This window comes from Echeneis naucrates, chromosome 21 (genome assembly GCF_900963305.1).
Source record: "Echeneis naucrates chromosome 21, fEcheNa1.1, whole genome shotgun sequence".
Lineage (NCBI taxonomy): Eukaryota > Metazoa > Chordata > Actinopteri > Carangiformes > Echeneidae > Echeneis > Echeneis naucrates.
This window is the reverse complement of record NC_042531.1, coordinates 16,864,010-16,876,191: the sequence shown is the minus strand read 5'-3', so window position 1 is coordinate 16,876,191 and position 12,182 is coordinate 16,864,010. Positions and strand designations below refer to the sequence as shown.

Below are 12,182 nucleotides of genomic sequence, written 5' to 3'. Positions count from 1 at the left end.
GCCGATTTCTTGCTGATTTCATCTGCATAAATTTCATGTCGTCATTTTATCTATTGGAGCAGCATTTCATTTTCTCTCGTGTCAACAAAGACATCACCCCGAAACGCCTCATTATGAATGCATTACTTGGAGCACATGATGCTCAGCAGCATGTTTGCTAAACAACATAGACGTTGAAATGAGCACATGAAATGACATCAAACAATGCAAATTTAAGCATGTCAAATTATAGCAGAAAAAAATCAATGACATCTCTTTGTCTCTCTCTCTCTCTCTCTCTCTCCACAGCTGTATCATTCATGAGACACAGTGCATCAGCCTTTGGATTTGCTGTGAGTTTCACTTTGCTCCTTCACTCCATTTTCATTGATTAATTACTCATAACTTGGGTCTCAGTGATTTATTAACAAATACCAGTACTGAAGTGTCATTGGCCCCTTTGTTTCCAAGGAAACGGGGCAGAGAGCAGCACAGGTTCAATGTTGAAATGCCATGTTTGTTCAATCGATCATTAGGCCTTTACCAAAATAAATCTCCTCATTACCTCTTATTCTTCAGGGGAAGTGACTGTGTGTGATAAAAGTGAAGTGTGAATGAAATCATCTAAGCCACTGAGGGAAAAGGCGGTTAGCATAAAGTGATAGAACCATTACCTTAAACCATTACCTTCAGTACTAGCTATCTCTTGATTAAAGATTGGATTTTAATTAGCAAGTGCTTGGCTGTTAATGGCAGTTTCAATAACGCATGGGGAAGACAGTACATGGGTGGTAGATCACAGCAACCCATCTTTGGTAGCTATAGTTACTACGAAGTTGGGAGTTGACATTTTTTTTACAGGTACGCTATGTGTCTCCAAATGGAAATGATAATAATCATGCTATGCATTATGATATAGCTCCAAGGGAGACAAGACTAACTTTCATCTTACTTTTGGAAGCTTAATTGAAAAATGCAGCCAAAGTCATACATTAGGTTCATAACAGTGTTCATCACGTCGAGTTCCCTGTAGCCATCATCCTCAGTCTCATGGTTATGCTATAAAACTGATCCCTTAACACCGCTGAGAAATTCTGAATGACAGCTGAATAACTGCTCAAAAAGTCTGCATATTTTAATTTTCTTCTTTTCAAGTATGAAATGTAGATCCCATTCTGTACAAAAGATGTCCATGTCTATTTTATGTCAATTGCAACACAGGTCTTGGTTTGATACTTATACGATAATAATATCAAAGATCTCAGTCCACAGGCAAAAGCACACAGCCTGTTTTCAGAAAGACAACTGATCCTGACAGGACATCTGCAACTTTGTGATGTCACAGCACAGTGTTTACTTGAAATCTAAATTACTTTCATTAGATTACTCAAAAAACAGCCAATCAAAAAGCCTGAGAGAGGAGACACAAAACTACACCGAGATGACTTTTGGTGTGTAAAATGTCAAATATATCTTCTCGTAGATATAAAAACTTCAAATAGAAGTGTAAAGTGTAGGACGTTTCTGTTACACTGGATTTTCACAGTGCTGGTTAAATGTTTGTTTCATTTGGAACACGGAAAAGGAAATATTGTTCTAGACATGACACTGTAGATGTGATACGTTTAGTTTTTTTTTCGCTGCTGATTTTTTTATTATCAAATATATGTTGTCTGCAACACAGCAGAGAGATGAATTATACTGCAATTTCAAAGAGGATCTTTCCTTTTTCCCAACTATGAGTTATTCCAATCTTATAGTGTTCTCTCTTGCATTGTGTTACTTGGTTTCTGTTTCTGTTGTAGTTTGAGGCCACTCTGGACATCCTGTCATCGCTCATTGTCCTCTGGCGTTACAGCAATGCAGCTGCAGTGCACTCTGCGCACAGAGAGTATATGTGAGTATAGAAGATTGCTAGTTTGATGAATAATAAATCTGCACTAAGATGTGTACGCATTTCTCTCTTCACCCACTTATGTCACATTTATATTTCCTTTCTTCTTTCTACCAATCATCTCGCACTGTCCCAGATGCATATTAAAAAATCAAATCTATCCATTGCGTTGTTTTCTGATGCTGTAAAAAAAAAGTGTTTACATGGGCTGCTGTATTATTTTGAATATTCATTATCATGATTCAGTGGCAAAGACTGTGATGCAACAAAAGTTTATTTTAATGTTAATAATATGAATTTAGCATCTTGTGTAGTTGTTGAAAATAAAGGGATGTAGCCTCCGGGACAAACTGGATAAAGCTAGATGATAAAGGCAAAAAGCAAAAATGTCTGTCTGTGTTGGGCCACTGAAAGCAGTCTCTGAACTCGACTGCAGGGCTAAGATCACCGTTATCCCCAAAGTTGTGTTTTTATGATCGTGGTGAAGAGTGCAGCCCAACACATCATTTTTCTGTATATATTTATTTTAAGAGCTTGCTGGATTTATGAATGGCAGTGGGTAGATAGGTTTGAGACTTTTAGGACTCAGAAAAGCTTTTTTGGTCTACTGAAAAATATTTGGGGGAAAAAAAAAAAACTTTTATGTTTTTTTGAAGTCGAGAGCAGAATAAAACATAATAATAAAACTTTCAAAGCTGCTGCAACATTATTTTACAACAGCACCTCTGCCTGGCTCTGAGGTGTCACAGACACACCACTGCTGATTTACACACATACACTAGCATTAACAACTCAACTGTAGCAACAACAATTGAATAAATACAGATAAAGGAATCACAATCATATGAAGTAGGATTGAGGCAATGCATCTCCCATAAGTGACCTGTTTGTTGAAAACTGACAGAAATCAGTGTAATCAAGATGAAATAATAATGATTCCATTCCACATACTTAGACAAGAGGGTTAGCAAAGGAAATGGAGCGATAGATGATATTTGCACCCTTTTTAAACAAGCGATCTGATTGTGGGTTGTTGTTTTTTTTTAGTTGCGTCGTCTATAGATAATTGGTGCTCTTGTCCCAGTTACTTTTTTAATACATGCACCTTTAATGTTTTCTGGAGCTACTTTTTCTGCCTTGCATCAGTTTTTTGAGGCAAGGCGGAAAAAGTAGTGGGACGAAGCTTTTACAGCACATGCTGTACTTGAAATTGAAATTAAAATAGTTTGAGTGTGGCACAAAAGTTGCACTTTTGTGTGATTTGTGGAAGTTTTACTATGATTAATCACCATATTATTACACCTGTCAAACAGTGTGTCCCTGTTCTGTGGTGAGCTTGAGAGGAAGAAAAATCCATCATGTTAGACCACCCTCTTCAATCATTCACCTCAATATCACATGTCATTTTTTTAAATCAACAAATTACACCAAAACCACGCAATCCTTGCTGCAGCATGAAAAAGAAAAATGATCATGATACAAATGCAGGAACGGGAAACAACATGGAGACGGTGTTAAGCCCTGTCTGTTGCTGCTTGGCAGAAACCCATATAAAACCTAACACCTAATCTTCTTTCTGTTGCAGAGCATGTGTAGTCCTTGGGATTGTGTTTGTTCTCTCCTCTATGTGCATCCTTGGAAAGGCAATACATAACCTTGCAACCAGGATGCCACCAGAAGTGGTAAGATCGAGTATACATACACACACACTAACCTCCCAGAATTACGCTGGTAGCTGGAAATATTACACACAAGTACAGAATCTGTGTTCAAGGCCAATGCAAAAATTGTGTAATATGTCTGTAGTTTGGTTAAAACTTAGGATTCATTCAGAAGGTTTGCTCCAGTTTATTTATATTCTGGAAGGCTAGGGAAAGAAATATATTTAGAGACAGGTACACTGTGTCGTTTTAAAACATTTAAACTAAGCTCTGACTGTAAATCATGTGTGTTACAAAACAATACCATTATTAGTCTCGTTATTTTGCAGAAGCAAAGATTTACATTCAGCAGTTTTGAGTTTCTTGCTGGGCAGCACAGCAGCATAGTGGTTAGCACTGTTGCCCCACAAAAATAAGGTCATGGGTTTGGTTCCCGGCCTGGGGCCTGCCTGTGTGGGTTTCCTCCAGGGACTCCGGTTTCCTCCCACCATCCAAAGACATCATGTTTGGGTTAATTGGTGACTCTAAACTGTCTGTAGGTGTGAGTGTGAGTGGTTGTTGGTCTCTGTCTGTCTCTGTGTGTTGACCCTGTGATGGACTGGTGACCTGTCCAGGGTGACCCCGCCCTCATCCAGTGTGAGCTGGGATTGGCTCCAGCACCCCACATGACCTGAATACGGATAAGTGGTAGAAGATGGAGTAATAACTTTAATGCTTAGGTCATTGCTTATTTATTTTTGTGTTGTATGATTCAAGAGGGCATTCTGCTGGGCATTTCCGACCATGCAATGGCACACAGGTGTGTCTGAGTTCACGGCAGCATGCAACTGCTCTAAGAGATGAACACGAAGCGGATCTGGAGATCCATATTGGCTTAATTTGAACCAGTGCACACACCTACAGCGCACGTGTTCATACAGAGAAGCACACGTGCGCACACACACTATGTATTGTTGTGAGCTATGTGTCTTTTTTTAGCGCCCTGCTGTCACATTTTTGATGTCAGATTTTTTTCAATCATGCCACCTGACATTTGTTCAATTTTCCCCTTCGACACTGACACGAACACATTCTTTTTTTTCTTTTTTTCTTTTTTTTTATGTCAACACTCAGCTTCCCCCACCTCTCCACCTCTCTCCGGAGCTGTTGAGAATGTAAATAAGTCCCCAAAATAATCTCTCCTTCAGCTCCTCCGTCATCTCGCTGTTTAGGGAGAGCCCATGTCATCCATTCCAGTTCTCTGCTTTGAAACCTGTTATTTGGCTTGTAAATGATTCAACCCTTACCATCTGTCTGTTTCACTGACCAGTACAGCCAAGGCACAAAGAGGAGCCAGATTTTTGCACTCCAAAAACACACAGTTCTCTTACCTTTTGTATGATGTAGCTTGAGAGCTTTAAGATGCACCTCTTGATGTTGTCGCAGAGCCAGCAGCGCTCCCAAAACCCCAAAATACCTTTACATTGCAGTGTTCATGTCTTGAAGAATTCTGAAACAGCTGTAACCTGCGGAAATTTGATATTTGGGAAGCTATTGTGCGCTTTAGCAAAATCATGGAGTGAATTTTAAAGGGTCAGTTTGGAGTTTTTTTGTAACCAAGAAAAATAAACAAGCTTTATCTCGGTAGTGACAAAACCTTTTTGAGCTGATATATTTTATTTGACTGGTTTATATCAGTTTAAATCAAACAGCGGTCTTGGTGTGTACTCAGTATGTGTCTGTCAATTGGATCATTGTTTTTAATAATACTATTTAATCTCATAACCTCTCATAGTACATATCATGTCATAAAAAAATAACTATTTATTACATGATCAAGTACATGCAAGTTGAGACAAATGTACCTTTTGTTCAAAGGAATCCACAAACCCTCTATCAGTTTTCCTGCTGCGGTGACTTAAAGTTGCATTTTGTGTGCCGCATCACTTTTCATTTCTTTAACAGGCTCTTTATCTCCAAAAAGAGCGTGAATCATCTATATGTCAATCTTGCTTCGTCGGTGGTGATGGCTTTTCTTCGAGTTCTGCAGTTTTTCATTCCTGTTTACGTCACTGTGTCACTTTGATTTTAATCGTTGCTGGGTGAGATAGCTCACTGTACAGTGCTTCTGTCCACCAGTTTTGACAGTATAATATAAACAGTAAACTGACGGGTCTGGAGAGTGTGCTGAAGTATTAAGTGTCTTCTGCTGGATCACAATATCAACAATTTCAAAACAGTCTATTAGGCTTGTCGTGCAGACAGCAAATTTTTGATAATAACAGTTTGAATTGTTATTATCATATTACATCTATCTCTACTTTTCCCCCTCGCTGCTGTAAATTGACAAAACCACACACAAACACACAGACACACAAAAAACGAGAAAGAGACAAGACGATGACTGCTGTGCTGCGCTCAAAGAGTTTTGGCGGCTTAATTGAAAGAAAATGAGAAACAGCAGATTAAGAGTCCACTCAGGTCAGAGTGTTGATATCCATGGTAATATAACAGGATCTAAAGGAAGAGATGAATATGCAGATTGAATGTGAGCATATAATTATCACCATTTTCTTCTTTTCAGCGCATGTTTGCATTGTCATTGAAGCCACATTGACTACAAATCCAGAGAAACAGAGCCGAGAGAAAGACAACAATAGCAAGTTGAGGGCAGCTGTGATGCTCCAGCACCATTATGTTAATAAGTGATGTGGGTGTCGGGTCTCAGAGGAGCCTCCTGACATCAGGAAGAGCCTGTTACTTCTGCCTGTCTGTGACATTCTCCCTCCATCTTTCTTTCTCCATCTTTCCTGTGGAATTTCACTCCCGTCTTTCTTCCTTTGTTCCTTGTTTTCAATATAGGCATTTGTGATTTTATGCATAATAACTTTAACTTTTCTTTTTGGTCATCTCCCATCTTTTTTGGTCTTCATTCAAGGTTAGATGGGAGAATACAATGGACCGATTTTAGCATCTCACGTACTGCATATATAACTGATTATAGGCATTTAGCAGCGATCTCAGCCATCTGGCTCTGTCTTTTTATGTAAGATACTGTCACTGGCTGCATGCCGTGGCTGGATTTGTAGACGTACTTCATTTTATTTCTGTCTCATTTATCTCTCTATACTTTCTTTCCATGCTACCCCATTCATTTTTTCCTCTCTCACCCCTCACTCTCCCTCTCTAACCTATCTGGTTCATCATTTCCTTTGGTGCTCCTTCATCATGATACCCATGCTCTTTCTCTCACCTCTCCCCACTAGCTCACCAAGCCTGCCTCCCACCATTATTGTGTCTAGCTTTACTTCTCTGTCTTTCTTTTTCTTACTGGTTTCTAGAAAAAGAAAAAAAAGACATGGAGGTCTTGATTGGGCAGCAGTCAGAGCCGATTTATCACACCAGCAGTGATATACTTAGTTGCTCAGATTGTACAGCGTGATAGACAGCTTGTGTGATATTAAGAGTCCGACAGAAATGACTAGAAGTGGTTTCTATGTCGATAGCGTCAATCACTGAATTTACTTCTCTGGTTTTTGTCTCTGAGAGATTCCACTGTTCACCACTGAACTGACCAAAATGAAGAAAATCGCACTACAGTGTGAATACTGTGAAGTGTAAAGTGCACTGGGCTCAATAATCCACAGATATAGTCGGGGGGAACAGGAAATCAGAGATCCTGATTCCTGTCACGTCCTCAGTTGCTCTTCTCATGGCAGGCTGTCTGTGTTTAAAGCCAGATTAAACACAGAGACGAGCTCTCTCCACATGCAGGAGAGAGAGGAGGCAACATATTACATGTATAATGTAACACAGATGAGATTTCCTTAATGACCAATAATCAAAATAAGGAATCATCTGTAAAGAACTGAAAGGGATATTTCTATTACCACTGGGAAACTACAAATATCTGTGTAACCCAGGTATTTGGCACAAAAGGGAGCCTGACTGGGTAATAAAGGGCTCATATTATTTACATAGCGGGTATTTGCTCTTTTATTTTAGGCTTGGGATTCTTTTCATTCATTTCTTTGCCTTTGCGACTGCTTATCCTTTGAGGTGTTTTGGGGGTTAACAGGAGTCGAGATGACTTTGGACGTGGGCAGGGTACACCCTAGAATGGTTCCCAGTCTACAACAGGGTTGACACATAGAGTTAAGCAAACTAACAATATTTGTATGACACTATCATCTCTATACAATTGAACACATTATAGTGCTTCCCTTTGCATGTGTGCATAGTTCTGCTAAGAATCCCACAGTACAATTTATCATGTAACATTGATGGGAAATGTACAGTTGTGCTTCTGCACAGTTTTCAGTGGAAACCGTCTGATGTCCGACAGCAATTCAGCTTACAGTTCATGACTGTGATGACTGATCTTGGAAAGGCAGATTTCACACACGCTGAGCACTGACTTTAGCCATGGCTCTGTCTGGTTTTTGTGAAGGTGCAGATGTTTGAAATCAATCACTTTAGAGCACGTAATGGATTAGCTAATTGACAGATGATTAATTGCCATAACATTAACTAATGAATAACTGAGGTCACAATTAATGTGATGAAGTAGAAATCGCTCCCAACAGTATTAACTTGTTGGTCTACTGCATATAGAGTGGAAAGAGAAAAGTGGATCCTCTGAAATGACTTGTATTATCATTGCCGTGAGTATTGCCAAACACAGTGTTCTTAAGATAAAACCACAGTGTTTACAATTCATGTTTTCATGAACCACATCCATTAGACACTCCCAGTGAAGGGGAAAACGTAAGTGAACTTAATTCATTTAATAGGTCAACCTCCCATGGCAGCAACACTTTCAGCCAGTTCCTTCCAGTTTTGTTTCGGTTTTTTTTTTTTTTAAGAACTGCTTCAGCTCTCATCGGGTCATTCCACAGAATTTGATTGGTGAAGGTCTGGCCTTTGCTGCCTACCCAACAAGGCTTCACCCCAAATGTTCTTTTTTGAAGCCATTTTAGAGGATTTATTTCCTACATCACCCAGATTGTGTGAGCTTCAGCTGGCAGACACATTGACATTATCTTGTAGGGTTCCTCGATAACTTCAATGATTGCAATCTGTCAAGGCCCATACATAGTTTCAAAGCAGCTAGAAGAACTGATGCTACTCTGAAGTGTTGCAAAGTGTCAAGGTGTGCTTTGGCAAACTTTATTTATTTTTTTTTTTGACAGCAGCAACTTCCTCTGAACACTATACGTGCATAGACTGAAGTCATGAGCAAAGATCTTACACAATCCCAATGATTGCGTAATCAAATATTTAGCTTTTTGAGGGGTCCTCACTGTAGATTGAACATTGAGTCATTTTGACCTTGGTCCTTCCAATTGGGTGAGTAATCTCACAACTAAATTGTTGCGATTCAACTTGGAAATAAATGGAAATATATCCTTCTCAATTGCAGGTCCATACAGGAAGCTCTATTTTCCAATACATTGTTCATATGAGTTGAAATTTGCTATTCATGAGAATAGCAAACTCCAGCTGGCCTCCAAAGTCCAGCAGGCTTCACCAGTCGGCTTTATTGATTGAACCCCAGATATGCTTACTACTGACTCCACTTAGCTTTAAATTGAGGGGTTAACATACTTTCCCAAAGCCACAACGTGAAAGTTTGAGTCGTCTATTCAATATGAACAAAAAACAATATTTTGGATGTGACAAACTTTGATGAAACTTAAACTGTAATTTAAGATACATTATACATTAATACACTTAGCTAAATTTGGTTCACGCCTTTTCTTGTCATGCTTTGATAATGAACAAAGTATTTTTGAGTGTGTTTTTGGGTGTTCTTTAGAGAAATCAAGACATTTCGGGAATCAGGATCAAGCAATCAGTGATCTGATCTAACTGATCAATCAGTTAATCAAAATAAAAACAATGTTTCCTCCGCAGAGAAGGAGAAATCTTCCAAAGACTACAGAGGTGGCTTGTACTTGTGTATTTGTCGTTATACACCTATTTGTGTAACTAAGTTCCGCACTGAACATGACTGTTTTACACGAGTTTGGATGTTGGTGTACGTGACTAGTCATTATATTCCACTCTCTTCCTTTTTCTCCCTTATCGGCCTCTGTCTCTGCTCCTCTGTTGAGCCAATTAAGACAGACGTTCTGAGACAAAGGTTCTCCAGGGTCAAGTGTTGCTTTCTGCTGAGTCTGTTTGAAACTAAAGTTGAAAACACCAAACACTGCATTTACGAGCATCAGCTATACGACGTGAGGTTGAGACACCAAGTCAGTTATATATATGTAATTATTGGTGGAGATGGCAGAAGCCTTCTGAGGATATTTCCTGTCTTTGTTTGTTTGGTTGTGTTTTCCTTTGCCTCTGTTGTCATCATGTATTTTTCACCTTCCCTCTTCTCTTCTTTCAGGATGACTTCCTCTACAGCGTGTCCATAGTGAGTGGATTCCTGTGTGCTGTCCTGGCTGTGGCCAAGTTCATGTTGGGAAGAGTGCTGACAAGTCGGGCCCTTATCACTGATGGTAGGACACACACTTACACACACACCACTGTGACAAAGTTGAATACCTAAAATGTTTGCTGATAAATGGCCCAGATAAGGAAGTTCTTCCAGGCTACTATATATAGCAGAGCAAGAGAGATCATTAGATGGCACCCAAACAAAACAAAACTTTCATTCAAAATTAAATATTTGCATTACAAATTAGCTGCTGATGATTTCCAGAGCTGATATGTTTAAAATGTGTCCCAGTACAAACAGTTATTACAAACAGTGATAGAAGTTACATTCATTTTTCTACTAAAGAAAAATATTTTCAGAAGAAGAACTTCAAGAATCAAAGGTATAAGAACGCATTCTGTGGTTAAATGTAGATCTTTAAATTTTTTTAATGAAAATCCCTCACAGAGTTATCATTAGTTAATCTAATTATCATTTGATTTGCATTAACAATATGTGTCCTTTTCAGTTCACAATTTATCGCACTAATATATAGCACATTAATATGCTCATTATACGTGTTGAGTTTAAAAGTTAAAGTGTGTTATATTTGAATCTGGTAATGTGGTAAAGATGTTACAGTTAAGGTGAGACTCTATGTCTGGGTGTCTCAGTGTGAGAGCTGAAAAAAGACTAGGTTATGACCCACTAGCTGCTCATTGACACATGCATAGTTGAACAAACAAACACACACATTCAGAAACACACAGCGCTATCCCTAGGTCCCAGAGCACACACAGCATCAATTCAGTAAGCCTGAGGTTGCTGTTCTTAGGGCTTGGACTTATTTCCCACAAGACTATGGACTTACTGCAGGCGAGACAATAACCCAGTATGAAAGCTCTCACAACAGGAGAAATGTAATTATGAAAGAGTATACTGAGTATATACAGAGTAACTCAAGTGCAGTCAGCACTTCTATAATCTACAGCCTTTTATAGTTTAGTGTAGTTTTGCTTTAATTCAAAGCAAATATTTTTTTATCCACTGTCTGCATGCCGGACATATAAAGGAAAATTCCCACTTAATCCCACTTGGGAAGTCTGCTGGTCAAGCTTTTCGTTGCAAACATGAGCAAAGAGTTAGTCTGGCTTGGTCCATAATCTTCCCTCTAAAACTGGAGTCCCTAGAAAGCCTCCTCCCCTGTCACCAAACAGTGTGGCCAAACGTAATTCTCAGCAAGAAAGTGAAGCATATATATCAAAATATCATCAACAGATGTCTTAAAATGAGAGGATGAGTGAGTATGGTGATTTGTCTGTATCGGTCATGACAGAGCAGATATATTTTCCTTTTTTTGTTTTTTTTTTCACTGCAGCATTTAACTCTCTGGTTGGAGGCATCATGGGATTTTCCATTCTGATCAGTGCTGAAGTCTTCAAGCATCACACTGATGTCTGGTTTCTGGATGGCACCATTGGAGTTCTCATTGGACTCATCATTTTGTTATATGGGATCAAGTAAGGGATAGAGCAACACCAATCGTGGGCCAACATTTGTTTGTCCATTTAATTTTAAACATTAATCATTTCTGTTATTATCTGTTGATTTCAGGTGTTGTCCATATTTCTATTAAAGCAGACTCATTAAGGTTTTTACTTTACAGTGAGACCTTCTCTCTTTTCCCACAGACTCCTGAAGGACATGGTGCCCCGTGTGAGGCAGACAAGAAACTACGAACGCTTTGAGTGAGATGGCGTGCGTTGTGTTGACTGGTCCAGCAGGTTCACGTTTACACAAGCACACCCACACCCACACAACCTGGGTGCCTCCTCCCTCTTCTCTCTTTCATGAGCACTAACATACACACTTCATCGACATATTCATAGGAACGTTACACACACCTGTTCTCAAACACCTACCTAAACACACAGGTGGTGTATATTCTGTACATAGCAAACTCATACATGCAAATCATAACCTCCATGTGCACACACAGACACACACTTATTGTCTGAGATAAAAGGACGCCATTGATGATTTCCTCCTGGAAGAACAGTTGAATTATTTTCCTCTCATCTATTTTTTGTTTTCTCCATGAAACCAAATGTTTAACCAGCAAGAGTTGTTCAGTCATTCATTCGCTGCTGCTAGGATCACTTTCACACATCTCAGTTGTTGATTTGTCCATGTGGCTTCATCTGCTGCCAAGGTTGGCATAACACATAAACGTACATGATAA

General features: G+C 39.2%; 1 protein-coding gene across 1 annotated transcript in view; it reads left to right on the top strand.

Moving 5' to 3' along the window:
• Nucleotides 1–11,692, top strand: part of LOC115062376 (transmembrane protein 163-like) — a 42,485-nt gene extending 30,793 nt beyond the window's left edge. Inside the window, exons 3-8 of the mRNA XM_029531026.1 lie at nucleotides 289–332; nucleotides 1,785–1,876; nucleotides 3,459–3,555; nucleotides 9,911–10,022; nucleotides 11,319–11,460; nucleotides 11,632–11,692. Coding sequence (XP_029386886.1) covers nucleotides 289–332; nucleotides 1,785–1,876; nucleotides 3,459–3,555; nucleotides 9,911–10,022; nucleotides 11,319–11,460; nucleotides 11,632–11,692 — 548 coding nt within the window. The remainder of the gene's footprint in view (nucleotides 1–288; nucleotides 333–1,784; nucleotides 1,877–3,458; nucleotides 3,556–9,910; nucleotides 10,023–11,318; nucleotides 11,461–11,631) is intronic.
• Nucleotides 11,693–12,182: the final 490 nt, after the last annotated feature.